This window comes from Pelophylax lessonae (genome assembly GCF_965119305.1).
Source record: "Pelophylax lessonae genome assembly, chromosome: 4".
NCBI classification, from domain to species: domain Eukaryota; kingdom Metazoa; phylum Chordata; class Amphibia; order Anura; family Ranidae; genus Pelophylax; species Pelophylax lessonae.
Genome location: NC_138771.1, coordinates 534448020 through 534464429, shown reverse-complemented (window position 1 = coordinate 534464429; position 16410 = coordinate 534448020). Strand labels below are relative to the sequence as shown.

At 43.3% G+C, this 16410-nt stretch overlaps 1 protein-coding gene across 2 annotated transcripts in view; it reads left to right on the top strand.

Annotated features, from left to right (window-relative positions):
- The first annotated feature begins 1824 nt into the window (after positions 1–1824).
- TIA1 (TIA1 cytotoxic granule associated RNA binding protein) overlaps positions 1825–16410 on the top strand; it is a 48958-nt gene continuing 34372 nt past the window's right edge. For both annotated transcript variants that reach the window (XM_082255398.1, XM_082255397.1), the window contains exon 1: positions 1825–2048. In XM_082255398.1, coding sequence (XP_082111524.1) covers positions 2023–2048 — 26 coding nt within the window. In that variant the 5' untranslated portion in view covers positions 1825–2022. The remainder of the gene's footprint in view (positions 2049–16410) is intronic.

Below are 16410 nucleotides of genomic sequence, written 5' to 3'. Positions count from 1 at the left end.
TACGCTTATTGGGATTTTTTTTTACCAAAAAATATGTGGCAGAATGCAAACTGGCCTAAAATAATGAAAGAAATTTTATTTTTTATTTTATTGGGAATGTTATATAGCAAAAAGTAAAAAAATATATTTTTTTTTTTTCAAAATTGTTGCTCTTTTTTTATTTAAAGGCGCAAAAAAAATTAAAAAAAAATCGCACAGGTGATCAAATAACACCAACAGAAAGCGCTATTTGTGGGAAAAAAGGACATGAATTTCATTTGGGTACAGCGCCGCACGACTGCGCAATTGTCAGTTAATGTAATGCAGTGCCAAATCGCTAAAAATGGCCTGGTCATTAAGGGGGAAAATCTTCTGGTCCAGAAGTGGTTAAAGTAACGCAGTTCTGTATCGCAAAAAATGGCCTGGTCAGGAAGGTGGGGAAAATCTTCAGGAGATCAAGAGGATTACATATTGTCACCAGTCAGTATTCCTGGCAGTCAGTACATCAGTATTGATTTATTTTCATATTTACACTATATACCATAGTTTGTAGACACTATAACTTTCACACAAACCAATTATTATACACCAATTGTTTTTTTTTTTTTTTTACCAAAGACATGTAGTTTTTAGCCTAAATTTACAAAACGAACAACAGATAGATAGATAGATAGATAGATAGATAGATAGATAGATAGATAGATAGATAGATAGATAGATAGATAGATAGATAGATAGTCGGACAGACGGACAGACAGACAGACAGATGGTCAGACAGACAGATAGATAGATGGATGGATGGTTGAATGGACGGACAGACAGACAGACAGACAGACAGACAGACAGACAGATAGATAGATAGATAGATAGATAGATAGATAGATAGATAGATAGATAGATAGATAGATAGATAGATAGATAGAGAGAGAGAGAGAGAGACAGAGACAGACAGACAGACAGACAGACAGACAGACAGACAGACAGATAGATAGATAGATAGATAGATAGATAGATAGATAGATAGATAGATAGATGGTCGGAGAGATAGACAGACAGACAGACAGACAAACAGACAGATAGACAGATAGACAGATAGACAGATAGACAGATAGATAGATAGATAGATAGATAGATAGATAGATAGATAGATAGATAGATAGATAGATAGATAGATAGATGGTCGGACAGATAGACAGACAGACAGATAGATAGATGTAGAGAGAGATGGATTAGATAGATAGATAGATAGATAGATAGATAGATAGATAGATAGATAGATAGATAGATAGATAGATAGATAGATAGATAGATAGATAGATAGATAGATAGATAGATAGATAGTCGGACAGACAGACAGACGGACGGACGGATGGATGGTTGAATGGACGGACAGACAGACAGACAGACAGACAGACAGACAGACAGAGAGAGGGTGATATACAGATAGATAGATAGAGAGGTGGGTGGATGGATAGAAATGTACTATCATTATATCACAGTGTCATATGGGCGGGGATATTGTGATTGTGGGTAGCTCAGAAGGGGCAGTTCCTCATACGCGCCGCTGGTGTAGTGGTATCATGCAAGATTCCCATTCTTGCGACCCGGGTTCGATTCCCGGGCGGCGCACTTCTTTTCCTATTACATCTATTTTTCAAATAACTCCTTTCACTAAATGTTTTCTTCCTTTAGTTCTTTCTTTAGTTCTTTCTTTTCCCATGAAATGACATCCTGATTATTCTCAGACACTCGCTTTACACATATCGCATGGTCTGCACGAATTTACAGACAGGCATTTGCTCGGGGCAGCCGGTTTCCGGGGTCTTCGCGCGGCGCCTGCGCAGTTTGTCCTGGTGGCCATCTTGTGGTGACGGCCTTGCATTGTTCCAGGCCGGGGAGGTGGGAGCCGGGTCTCAGAGCTTTCATCCGAGAAGAAAGAACAACAAAGAGCGAACCTTCTACCGTCACCGGGGCGGCCCGACGTACATCAACCGCGACTCGGTTTCCCGCCGGGTCCCTTAGGACGGAGAGGGGCCCGGAGCCATGGAGGACGAGCTGCCCAGGACCCTGTAAGTGCTGGCGGCCCGGCTGCCGCCGTCATGTAATGGTCGGGGATGGTGTGTGCGTGTTGTACCCCGGGAATGGAGGTGCTGTGTGGATGACTCTGAGGGGATATCAAGGGAAGTTTAGGAAGACTGGGCCTGGAGCGGCTGTGCGCGGCAACCAATCAGCATCTAGCTTTTATTTTCAAAGCTTAACTGAACTAGCTGAAGCTAGAAGCTGATTGGCTACTGTACACTGCTGCTCCAGACTTAGTTACTTCCCTCCATTGTGTGTGTATTATATTGGGACATCATTTCATACCAGCAGACAATGCCCCTGGCCTAGGATCGATCACCCCCCCCCCCCCACCAGTACAAGAAGGGGAACTTCGTGTATTAGGATTTCTTCACCAATAAAGGGGAGCCCTCCCTACACTTTCCACAATTTGGGCCAATTCGAGAAAATCATTGTGAGGGCCAGAAACAAAAATATTTTACACTGCCAATTATTATTATTATTATTAGTCACACTTCACCACTTGAAGACCAGGCCTTTTCCGATACCTTTTCTTTACAAGTGAAAAATCTGTATTTTATTTGCTGGAAATTTACTTAGAACCCCAAACATTTATATATATTTTTAGCAGAGGCTCCAGAGAATAAAATGGGGGGTGTTGCAATTTTTTTTGTATCAAACCGTATTTGTGCAGTGGTTTGTCGAATGCAGATTTTTTGGGAAAACCCTTTCATGAATTTTATTGTCCACAAACACAACAGAATACCCGATGTTTTGGTAAAATATAAATAATAGTTTTATTCCGAGTAAATGGAAACCAAACATCTCGCGCTTTAACCACTTCAGCCCCGGAAGGTTTTATCCCCCTTAATGACCAGGCCATTTTTTGCGATTCGGCACTGCGTTACTTTAACTATTGTGCGGTCGTCCAACGCTGTACTCAAATATAATTGATGTCTTTTTTTGCCCACAAATAGAGCTTTCTTTGGATGGTATTTGATCACTTCTGCGATTTTTTTTTTTTTTTTTTTTTTTTTTTTAAAAAAAAAAAAAAAAAAAAAAAAAAAAAAAAAAAAAGAGCGACAATTTTGAAAAATAAAAACACTATTTTTTACTTTCTGCTATAAATTATAAAGAAAGAACCGCGCTTCCAAATTTAGTGCCAGTTCACACTACTGCGGGTGCGCTGATCGCATGTAATATCGAAGCGCACTGCTCCTTCATTACATGCGATCGGATGTGCGAATGCGAGTTCAGCCATACTCTGTGTGGCTGAAATTCACACTGCAACCGCACAAAAGACGCACAGGACCCTTTTTCAGCCGCATCAGGATCGGATCGCACAGCGGTTCACACTTGTGCGATCCGATCCTGTGCGAACTGTCAGATTGCACTGCGATATGCGATCAAACTGGGGGTGACGTTAACATTTGACACCCCCAGCGTATCGCATATGGCAGTGTAAACTGCCAGATGTACAGATGCGATGCGGGAACAGGCTGCCAATTCGCAGCCTTCACGCATCGCACAAGTGTGAACCGGCACTTAAAGCGGAGTTCCGGGCACAGAATCGTTTTTTTTTTATTTCAATCTCCCCCTAACAATCACACTTACACCTCTATACATCCGCTAATCCTGTTTGTTACGGTGAAATAATGTGTTTGCAAGAATAAAATCTTACTTTATATAATTTCTGATGTGCGCCACCATCTTTGCTGTGGATTGCCGAGTCCGTTGTGGGGAAAGGCCTTCCCTTCTTCGAGTCGAGTGGGCGTAGGCCTGTGAGTACAGCGCGAAATCTTGCGCATGCCCAGTACTATGCGATCCGCATAGTACTGGTTTCCATAGGGACGGCAATGTTAGAGGAAGTTGCCGCCCCTATAAAGCCTCCCGGAAGCTGGGATCCGCCTAACATCGCGTCATTTCCTGTTTGGAAATAGCGCAATGAGACGAGCGGTCGGCCGCCCACGTGACTGCACAGTGCATCCTGGGAGCGCCGAGTAAGAGCTCCCAGGACGCATTGCGGGACCGGAAGTGACGGGGAGAGCCGCGGCTCTGAAGGGAGGAAGTCGATGGAAAGGTGAGTATATAATGCTCTATAAAAAGGTAAGGGAAGAAAAAAAAAACATGGGAATATCCAATTCTACCTCAGCGAAGGTTTAGGAAGACCATGCAATAAATTGTAGAAAAACGATTCTGTGCCCGGAACTCCGCTTTAAACGATAGCAGCCAGCATTAATCAAATAACAGAATTAAATAATATAAATGCAGCGCAACTAAAAACATAAAGTCCACAGTATGTGATGAGTCCACAATCATTAACACCGCAATGTGTGAAGATGGAACAACAGTGGATAAACCAGAAACAGCCGGCACCTCCTACCAGATCACATTGATCCCTGCTCTCACAGTGATCAAAAATGAAGTGAGATCCTAAGATAGATCATACTGGAGAGCACTCTGCTGGATCTTGAATCCTCCAGGAAAAGTTGTGTACTAATCCCTGTAGACTCTCATGGGGTTAATGATACTAAAAAAGAAATATAAGAGGACCAATGGTGCAGTACGTTTCAAAAAAGTTGGATATTTATTAAAGAGGAGTTACACTCACCATATACATAATAAAAGGGCACCGATCGTAAGCTATAAAACATTCCCAGTAAAAAAAAAAATCAATTTTTTTAATCCGTTTAGGCCAATTTGTATTCTGCTACATATTTTTTGGTTAAAAAAAAAAAAATCCCTAAAAGTGTATATTGGATTGTGCAAAAGTTATCGCGTTTAAAAAACTGTGGGATAGATTTTTGGACTTTTGTTTTTGTTAGTAATGGCGGTGATCAGCAATTTTTTTTTAGCAGGACTATGATATTGCGGCGGACAAATCTGACACTCTAAGTGACACTTTTTGAGGACCAGTGACACCAATACAGTAATCAGTGCTAAATAATATGCACTGTTACTGTATAAATGACACTGGCAAGGAAGGGGTTAATACTAGGGTTGATCAAGGTGTTAGGTATGAGCCTATTGGCGTTTTTCCACTGCATGGAACAGAACGGTTCGGCTCGCTTTTGTGCTTTTCCACTGCTGGTACCGCATGGTACGGTGTAGGAACGGTTCGGTACGGTAGGGCGGCGCTTTTCCACTGCATGGAACCGAACGGTACGGCTCTCAAAAACAGTACCACCTCGATTGTGGTTCGAAAGAGGTACCATACCCGGTACCATATCCCACAATCCTTTGCATGCAGTCACTACTAGCCACTGATTGGTCAGAGAATCGTTGTTATCCCACCCACTTAACTTTATTACTACTTTAGTGGAAAAGCAAACCATACCGTACCGAACCGTACCATGCGGTACCAGCTGTGGAAAAGCAAACCGGGCCCAGTAGAGCCGAGCCGGTACTTGCAGTGGAAAAGTGCTAAGTGTGTTTACTAACTGTCGGGGGGAGGGAGGGCTCTGTGAAAGGCACACAAAGATCGGTGTTTCAACTTGGCTGAGACACACAATCTCACTGTGTCTGTCTGACTGGAGAGCCGCCTGCTTTGTTTACATGGGCAGGCGGCTCTCCTGTCAGTTTCCCAGAGGATCGCGGGAGGCTGACGGCAATCAAGCCCGCTCCTCCCACTGTTTACAGCGGGAGTGCGGCCCGGCAACCACGTGCACATAATCACATAGAACTTCATGATTATGCGCAGTCGAGCCACCCTGCCACTGTAAATCTGCGTGGGTTGGTCAGCAAGGGGTTAAAATTGCTCACGCTCGTGGAAAGGCGACCCTTTTAAAAGCCTTTATGGGTTACCACTTAAGAGTTACAGAGGTGTGCTACGAGAGTTATTGTTCTCACTCTGTTTGCAGCAATCCCTCACGCATGGTACAATTGCTTTTTACATATGTGTGCCGGACCAACACGGCATTCACCTTTGTGCGATAGAGGGGGGCTTAAACATTTTTTTTTTTTTTTTTCAAAGCTCTGGCTTACATTTTTGCAGCATTAAAATCCTGCTGCTTTAGTGCAATTTGCACTACCGCTTTTTATTGCAGCTTGTGACTTTTTTTTTTTTTTTTTTTGTTAACAGAAGTCTATGTAAGTTGCAATAAAATGGGTAAAAAGTAGCGCAGGAACCTATTTTCGCTGCAACATGAACAGTTCCATTGCCAGCAATGGGGTGCGACTTTTCATGCAATTTGGAGTTTTAGAGCCCAGATGTCTCCTCTGCCATTACAAGCATCTGATCTCAAATACGTAACCAATCTAAAATGGTGCAGTTTACATCCGGGAAACCAGAAGTGACAAATGCCTTTACTTCCAGTTTCACATACCATACCTTCCAGTTCTCAACGATCCTTGTGGTAAGCTGGCAGAACTTCTGGCTTTCATTCTAAGCTTGCCGCTGGGAATGTAGAGTCAAGTTAGGCACCGATGGGAAAGGGGGTGAGGGTGACCCTTCCCGCTGCTTGTAAAAGCCAGTCCCTGTCAGAGAAAAAACAATACCGGGATGATACCTGTAGCTGCCTGGCACAACCACCTAAAGCAAAGTGACGTACGTGATTTGGTGTTAAGTGATTATACGACACTATAGTGTCGCGTTTTTGGTGCATTTTTTTTTCTTTTTTGCGGCATCATTTATTTGAATGGGGCTTCTTCCTCAGCTCCATGCTAAAGAAGTTCATGTAGCAGATTCTCAATGGGGTTTAGGTCAGGCAAGTCTGCTGGCCAATCAAGCACAGTGATGGCATGATCATTAAATCAGGAATTGGCAGTGTGGGCAGGTGCCAAATCCTGCTGGAAAATTAAATCAGAATCTCCATAAAGCTGATGAGCAGAGGGAAGCATGAAGTGCTCTAGAATTTCCTGGTAGAGGGCTGCACTGACTTTGGACTTGATAAAACACAGTGGACCAACACTAGTAGATGACATGGCTCCCCAAACCATCAAGTCCAAAGTCAGCGCAGAACTCTACCAGGAAATTCTAGAGCACTTCATGCTTCCCTCTGCTGACCAGCTTTATGGAGATGCTGATTTCAGGAATTGGCACTTGCCCACACTGCCAAAAGTACCAATACCTGGTCACATGATCATGATATCACTGTGCTTGATTGGTCAGCAAACGCCTAACCTAAACCCCATAGAGAATCTGTGGGGTATTGTCAAGAGAAAGATGAGAGGCACCGGACCCAACAATGCAGACGAGCTACAAGCCACTAAAAAGCAACCTGGGCTTCCATAACATCTCAGCAGTGCCACAGGCTGATCGCCTCCATGCCACGCTGCATTGATGCAGTAATTCATACAAAAGGAGCCCTGACCAAGTATTGAGTGCATTCTATACTGTACATGGACATACTTTTCAGTAAACCAACATTTCTCTATTAAAAATCCTTTATTTTATTGGTCTTATGTAATATTCTGAGATGCACAATTTGGGGTTTTCACTAGCTGTAAGCCATAATCATCAAAATTAAAAGAAAGAAATGATTGAAATATACAGTGGATATAAGTATACACACCCCTGGTAAAATGTGATGTTTATGTAATGTAAAAAAATGAGACAGAAATAATTTCAGAACTTTTTCTATCTTTAATGTGACCTATATATAAACTGTATACCTCAGTTGAAAAACAAACTGAATTCTTTTAAGGTGGGGGGGGGGTAAAATAAAAAACTAAAACGTGGCTGCATAAGTGTGCACACCCTCTTATTACTGGGGATGTAGCTGTGTTCAGAATTAAGCAATCTAATTTAAACTCGTGTAAAATAAGTCAGTACACACCTCTCACCATTTAAAGGTCCCCTGATAGACCCCAAATAAAGTTCAGCTGTTCTTGTAGGTCTTTCTTGACATTTTCTTAGTCGCATCCTACAGCAAAAGCCATGGTCCGCAGAGCGCTTCCAAAGCATCAGAGGGATCTCATTGATAAAAGGTATCAGTCAGGAGAAGGGTACAAAATAATTTCCAAGGCATTAGATATACCATGGAACACCGTGCAGACAGTCATCAAGTGGAGAAACAATGGCACAACAGTGACCTTACCAAGAGCTGGGCATCCTCCTAAAATTGATGAGAAGAAAACTGGCCAGGGAGGCTGCCAAGAGGCCTACAGCAACATTAAAGAAGCTGCAGGAATATCTGGCAAGTACTGGCTGTGTGGTACATGTGACAGCAATCTCCCAAATTGTTCATATGTCTGGGCTATGGGGTAGAGTGGCAAGATGGAAGGCTTTTCTTATGAAGAAAACCAAAACATCCAAGCCCAGCTAAATTTTGCAAAAACACACCTGAAGTCTCGCAAAAGCATGTGGAAAAAATGTGTTATGGCCTGATGAAACCAAGGTTGAACTTTTTGGCCATAATTCCAAAAGATATGTTTGGTGCAAAAACAACACTGCACATAAAAAGAACACCATACCCACAGTGAAGCATGGTGGTGGCAGCATCATGCTCTGGGGCTGTTTTTTTTTCAGCTGGAACAGGGGCTTAGTCAAGGTAGAGGGAATTATGAACAGCTCCAAATAGCAGTCAATGTTGGCACAAAACATTCAGGCACCCGCTAGAAAGCTGAACATGAAGAGGAACTTCGTCTTTCAGGATGACAACATCCCAAAGCACTACATCCAAATCAACAAAAGAATGGTTTCACCAGAAGAAGATTAACATTTTGGAATGGCTCAGCCAGAGTCCAGACCTGAATCCAAATGAAAATCTGTGGGGTGATCTGAAGAGGGCTGTGCACAGGAGATGTCCTCACAATCTGACAGATTTTGAGGGTTTTTGAAAAGAGTGGGCAAATATTGCCAAGGCAAGAAGTGCCACGCTGATAGTCGTACCCCAAAAGACTGAGTGCTGTCAGAAAATCAAAAGGTGCTTCAACAAAGCATTCGTTTTAAGGGTGTGCACACTTGTGCCACTATTATTTTTGTTTGTTATTTTTACAACCCTCCACCTTAAGGCTACATTCACACCTGAGCGTAGCGTTTTTCGCGCGTTTTTTACCGCGATTTTACCGCGATTTTTACCGCGATTTTTGTGCAGGCGTATTTAGATTGAATAGAGATCAATGGAAAACGCCTGTAATCTGCCCAAAAAGAAGCTCATGTACTTTTTTGAGCATTGGGCGTTTTGTATACAGCGTCAAAACGCTCAGATGTGAACAGGGGCCATTGAAATGAATAGGATTTGTCTTGTTGGGCGTTTTGAGAGCTGATCCTAGAGCAGAAAAACTCCCCAAAAACGCCCCAAAACGCCTAGATGTGAACGGAGCCTTAATACTTCTTCAGTTTGTTGTTCAACGGTTTATAGGTCACATTAACTACTTCAATACAGGCCACTTTCACCCCCTTCCTGCCCAGGCTGATTTTCAGCTTTCAGCACTCACACTTTGAATGACAATTGTGCGGTCATGCAATGCTGTACCCAAATTACATTTTTTTCACACAAATATAGCTTTTTTTTGGTGGTAATTAATCACCACTGGGTTTATTTTTTACTAGGAAAAAAAAAATCTTTTCTTCCTGTCAGTACATTTTGTAAATAATTTTTCTCCTTCATTGATGTGCGCTGATGAGGCTGCACTAATGTGCTGCACTGATTGGGCGGCACTTATGGGCATTATTCTTTCTTTGCTGTAATCAGTGCCCTGATTCCCTGTCCTGGACTCCCCTTTGAGGAGGAGCCACTGATCGGCTCTCCTCGCCACATGCTCTGACAGTGTGAGGTGAGGAGCGCCGATAAACGTCACTTCCTTATTTACATGTGGCCGGCTGTAATTTGAACACATCCGATCACATGGATAAGGAGCCATGTCATTGGCTCTTTACCAAGATTGGGGTCTCACAGTGTCCTAGGAACACGGTGCGGCTGCTATCGCTATGTTGCGCGGCCGTTCTGGGGCGCTGTCATATGACATCCTCCCAGAATGAGAGCCGCACCGCTCTGCCGTCATTTGACCGTGGGTGGGTGGGCGGGCAGCCAGTAGTTAAAGGTGGAAAAAGTTTTGAAATTATTTATCTTTGTCTCTTTTTTTTTTTTTTTTTTTTTACATTGCAGAAACCTGACATTTTAACAGGGGTGTGTAGACTTTTTGTTTCTATATGTAGAACTCTGTGTGTAATGCATCTAAATAAAATATGAGTTTGACTTTAATTAAATTACTGAAATTAACTTTTTGATATTCCAATTTTATGAGTAGCGCCTGTAGATCGCCAATAGTTTGTGCAGAGCTGTACCCCTTCCTCCATCCTCCCTTTTTGCCCTTTAACTGGCTCCTAACAATGGGATGCAAGATGGGCTTCCCAATCACATGATCACTGTGATCTCTCAGTGCTCCCTCCTCTTCCCTGCAGCCGCCACTCACTGATACAGGGTGTGCTGAGAGGCAGAGCCAGCTTCTGGCCCAGGCATCTGGTGAATCCCGATTTTATTAAAGTCAGGATCACTCAAGAGCTTGGACCTGCTGAATACAGGTCACAGAAGTACAGAACTAAGTGCACTCCTGTGACCCAAAGAGCTTTGGCCTGACTTCTCCTTTAAAATAGACGTATGGCCAAAGCTTTTTTTTCTGTACTCCATTTGTGGGTCACAGAAATACATTTTACTTTTGTTTTTCTTTTGACAAGCCTGGTGCTAAAGGAGCGGAAATCAGTGACTGACAGTCACTGCTTTCCACTTGGAACAGATTGAGAACTGAGTGATCAGAGGTTATGTGATCTCCTAGTTCTCAGGCTAAAGCTTCGTACACACGTACCGATTGTTGGCCGTGAATTTTCGGCCGCCGCCCGATCGGCCGATTATAGGCTTGTTAGTATGATGCTTCCGACAACCGACTCCGACTTTTCGGCCGAATAAAATCTGGTGTGCAGGCTATACAATTTTTGTTGGCCGTCAACAGAACGGCCCATTGTTCCTCAGTCAGTACAGATTTCGGCAGACAAAAATCTGATGAGCAAGACTGGGCATGCTCAGAGAAGAAAAAACACACGGAAAGTAAACCAGAACATGACATCACTTCTGCAGTTGGTTGTTGGCCGACAAAATTTGTGTGCAGTCTAGAGCACATTTCAACCAACACAACAGCACTGGACAAAATACGGCCGATCGGTCGGCCAACAATCGGTGCATAATAAAGAAGCAAAAAATTGGGGGAGCAAACCCTGAACATGTATATCTAAAGCCAGTGCAGCTATGGACCAAGCAACATGTATATTAAAAAAGAATAGCAATCGGTGCATGTGTACGGGGCTTTAGGGTCAGGAGAGAGTTGCAGCATCACATTAATCAGCCAGTAATCCTATTGCACTAAACCGAGTGTGGAAAAACCTTGGCACTTCAGCCATTTTGAAACTACCCATGAGGCATTGCAAGACTGCCAACACACGCATTACGTACAGAGGCATGTTCCTACCCATACTCTCTCCTCCTTAAACCATGTCGCAAGCCAAAAGTTTTCCCATTTCTGGAAGGGCTGATTAGTGTGCACAGAACGTTTGCCCAGGGTGGCCTTAAGTTCCTCAGTTATGTACCAAGCTGTTTATTGGAAATCTGTTCTAATCTCTACAAGGAAGTCCCAGGGTACCTCCGATTTCAAATACTTGGACCAAGTCCAGAAGACATTTTCAGCTTGAATTTGTGCATGACCCATAGGGGATGATTTACTAAAGGCAGAGAGACTGTTTTTTTTTTTTTTTTTTTTTTTTTTTTTTTTTTTTAAAGGAGTTCTTTTATCTCAGTGAATCTAGTGAAAAATTGCTTTACTAAAGAATACCCAATCATGTGTTTTGGCTGGCACATGATTGGATCATGGAAGTCAGCCGAGTCTCACCTCATTCACTAAGCTAAGTAAAAATTCCCTTGCAAAGTGAACAACTTATTTGCCTTTAGTAAATCAACACCACAGTGTTTGTTTTCTCTGTAATAACACCAGATCATTTATAGAGTATCAAATAAAATGAGGGAACCACTTGGAAAATCTTAGAAAAACATACAGAACGCCTATACAAATAATTACAAACAGCATCTCCCAATTACAGTAAAGGTGTTAAATGTCTTCTATGCCATCTAAAATCCGTCAAACCAAAGTTTTGCAAACATAGAAAATAAAAGCATTTAAACCAGCAGGTCCTTTAATTTTTCCTTTTTTATTCTAGTCTAGCGTTTTTTGTATGATTTGTACATCTTTATTGGAATGAAGAACTCCTTAGAGGTGTTTTTTCTTTATCTTTTGGCTTTACATATTCTTTGGTCACATGGTTTACCTGGCAAGCAGATCCCTTTTTTTTTTTTTTTTTTTTTTTTTTTTTTTTTCTTTCTTTCTTTGAGACCATTGGCTACTCCTAGAGTGTAATAATACTTTCCATGACTGCTGGCTCTAGTTTTTGCAGACAATTTTGTCTTCTAACAATAGGCATTTTCCAGCATGGACAATAGCCAACATAATAATTTGCTTCTGCTCTCTGTAAATAGAAATAGTTTATTTAGGCTGATTTAGTAATTGGGAAAAGACATTGTAAGTGCTGCATTCTTTCAAAATTGCATTCCTTATAAGGCGCCCATAGACATTAATGACTCCCAGTGCTGATTTCAGAATTTTAATCTGGATCAGGTAAGGATCTTTTGTTTTATGAGCTTCCTGCAGACATTGCCAGTTGATTATTTTGGGGGCTAGCACTAGACAGGTTAGAAAACCTTGGCTCATGGCTATTCTCTTCACCTGGTAAGCTGGCTCCAAAGGTGTCTACAGTGTGCCACTTTCACCCCTCCTCGTAGGCCTAAACAGCACTGGTCATGAAAGTTCGCCATTCTGGTTACAGATGTGTTGCATTAAACTTTTGTACATTTTTGTACTTGTGCAACATCGGTGAGTGAAGATAAAGTTTGGTGATTGTGATTTGTGGTTGTATGTATGTGTCAGATCCAATTATTACATTGCAATTGTCTCCTATGCTATTTCTTTAGGTCTAAACCACATATGTCAAACACCAGGCCCTGTCATGTGGCCCCCATACCCAGTTTTGCAGCCGAATGGTGGCCAAAATCTATTCTGCCACCTCTGGCTCTCACCCTCCACTCCAGCTTTCTTCTGTCCCTAGTAAACACGGAAGCATTCTGTTCCACACTGTGCATAGTGCACCCCTAAATCCTGCATTCTGTACATACCGCGCCGCAGATACTATCGTCCCCTTGAGGGCAACCATACTGCTGATGTGGCCTGTGATGAATTTGAGTTTGACACCCCTGGTCTGGACTTTGATGTGCTGTGTAGTAGTTACAGAATAATTATTCATGGTAGCATGGGTACAATCCCTGGCGTCTGAAAGTCCAGTCGAGTATAGAGGACATAAACAAGGCATCCACAAGACTTGCTGATTGCATTACACGTATTTACACGTTCATCATGTTGTCATAGCATTAAGCTGTTTTCTGCCTAATTATTTTTTTTCAAGCCTCACTCATTCACCTCTGTGCAGGGGATGATTTGTTTCCAGACAAAGACGATACATTATTGTTGTTTTTGCTTTTAAGGGAGTATGTTTTTCTCCATAACCTCCATTGTGAAAAGTAAAGGATTTTAACCCATCCTATTATAGCAGGCCCTCTGTCAGAACACAACAGCTCAGCGAGGGAGATTGCTGTACTAACGTCAGATTGTTAGTACAGCAGTTCTGACCGAAGCTGTCAGTTTTTTGTCGAAAAAGAACTGTTAGTATGTACTAGGCTTTAGCCTTAATGATCATTACTGTAGCTATTTTACTTTGTGTGTCGTCTTTTTCTCTTGAGCCCAATGCTCTTATTACCTTACTACTTGCTTTCCTGATTTATATCAGTTTTGTCTAAACAGTGTTTCTGTATGGCGCTGAAGCAGAACTATTACATTAGTGCATTGAGCCTGGCATTTATATGAATATACCAACAACTCCTGTGCCCTTCTCAAGTGTAAACTTGTAGTAATCTGTTGTATTTATCACACAGACTTGCAAAATCATAGTATTTCTACATAGGAAGCTCAATTGTGCAATCACATTGGTAAATCAAAATAAGCACTTTGTATTGCAGGAATCCTTCGCTTTTAAAGATGAAGAATCATTACTTTTTTCTTCCAAAATTGTTTTCTGTCATTTGTCCTTTTGTATATGAAGTTCAGAATAAATTACATTCTAGAAATGGTACAGTGCAGTGATCATCTTCATTAGAGTAAGAAATTGATATTTTATTTCCAATGAATTCATGGGGAAATGGGAGCGGCTCTCTTCTCCTCTCCATTTTCTTGTGGTTTCTCAATGCAGATAGCAGCGGCCAAGACAGTGGAGCCCTGTGGGTGGCGTTTTCAGCGGTGGGAGCCCCTCCTTATCCCCCTGATGCAGACTCCTGGATCGTTTAGCTTTCTGATCCCCGCACGTGTAGTGCAGATTCTTCTGGTGGTTGCAGATGCCTGCATCGGCGAGTGTTGAGTCTGGTAGGGTCCTCTTCCTCTCTCCTGAGGATCGCTCTGTGCCTTGTGCTGGCGTTGGGATGGTGCTGACAGCTCGATGGGGGGGTTGTCCCTTAGCAGTGTGTATTTTTTTTTTTTCTTTGTGGGGTCCCCTTGGTGACTCATGCATTCTTTGGAGCACGTTTCCCCACCTGATCCCCTCTCTGAGGCTGCGGTGCCCTCTGGGTCCCAATCATCCATCCATGCCCTGACGGCGGTCCTGGGGTCCCTTGTGTCTCAGCTGGAGGCGGCTTGTGGGTGACGGGCTAGCAAAAAGCGCCCCCCGCCTTACCCTACCTCATCTGTCTCGTCGGATCCTGAATCTGTTTCGGCCGCCGCGGACGTGGGCCAGGAATCCTCAGATAGTGAGGATAATTCCTCCACATCTACGACCGCGTACGAAAAGGCGCTGGTTGATACACTGATTGTATCTGTGTGTGAGTCCCTGAAGATGGAGGCGCAGGTACCCTTTGACACTCTCAAGCCTTTCAGAGCGGCAAATGCGTTTCCTTTCCCCGCCTATTTTGACAAGAGTTGTCGCTAAAGCATTGGGACCACCAAATCATCCCCGTGGTGTTCCCAAGCGCTTTACTAGGCGTTACCCCCCTATGAGGAGTCCCTCCTTAAGCAGTGGACTGTTGAACTATGCTGTATGTTCTATTATTGTATTTATATACCATTGTATATCCATGTCCTAACCATGTTCATTCAGGTTGCATTCTGTTTTGTACATTTCTAAGTAACCTACAATAAAGCATACTGATTGTTTAAATAAAAATAAAAAGTGGACTGTGCCACCCGTAGTGGACCCTCCGGTTTCCAGATTAAATAAGGCAACCATGATTCCAGTTGAAGAGTCCCCGGCCTGTAAGGATCTGGCTAACTAGAAGGCGGAGGCTGTGGCCCGCATTATGTATACCTTAGTTGGTTCGGCAATGAGGCCGGTATTTACCATTGCCCTAGTGTCCCCATCTCTGACCGAGTGGGCTAAGCTCCTATGCTGTGACCTGGAGGGAGCTTTTGCTGAGCTGGTGGACAAGCTGGTCCAGGGGCTGCAGTTTTTCTGTGGTGCCTCTTTGGTCGTGGCTCCCCATGATGGCTCACCTCTGTTTTGGCGGTGGTCCTTCTTTTTGGCTCAAATGCATGTCTGCGGACCAGACTTCTAAAAAGGCCTTGACTTTCTTTTCAAGGAGATTGTCTTGTTTGGAGCTACCTTGAATGGCATCATTAAAAGTCTCACGAGTATTCTTCTTCCGCAACTAAGGGCAAGGAACCTCGTCGTAGACGTGGACCTTCCTTCTCGGCTCAATGGAAGTCTAATCGTCCCTCAGGGTCGACTGACAAGGGCTCAAAGCCTTTCAGGGCCTCCTCGGGAAGATCCAAACAAACCTAGTCTGGCAAGCTGAGAGCGGGCTTCTCCAGACCCACGGACAGGGCTCCTTCTGCATGAAGGTGTGCCCTCACCCATATCAGGGGTCTGTCTTTGCTGGTTTCCAGACCCGTGGACATCCCTGGTGCAAGATAAGTGGGTCCACAAAGTAATTCATTCCAGCTACAAGATTGTTTCGCTCTTGTCCCCCGGCAAGGTTTTTTTCCCTTCCAACCTGTGCCTGTCCCCGGACTGGTTACAGGGTCTCTATGGGGTGGTGCAAGACCTCTTCCTTTAAAGAGGTTGTAAACTCAGTTAATTTTTTTTTTTTTTTTTACAAGCTGAAAGAGACATAATGAGCTAGTATGCATCGCATACTAGCTCATTATGAAATACTTACCTTAGAACGAGCCCCCGCCGTGCCGTCCACTCACCTCTATGACGGGCGACATGTCCAGTCGCCCGCCTTTCCCGGGATCGCAGCATCCGGCCATCTGATTAGCCGGAGCCGCGGTGACGTCACTCCCGCACACGCG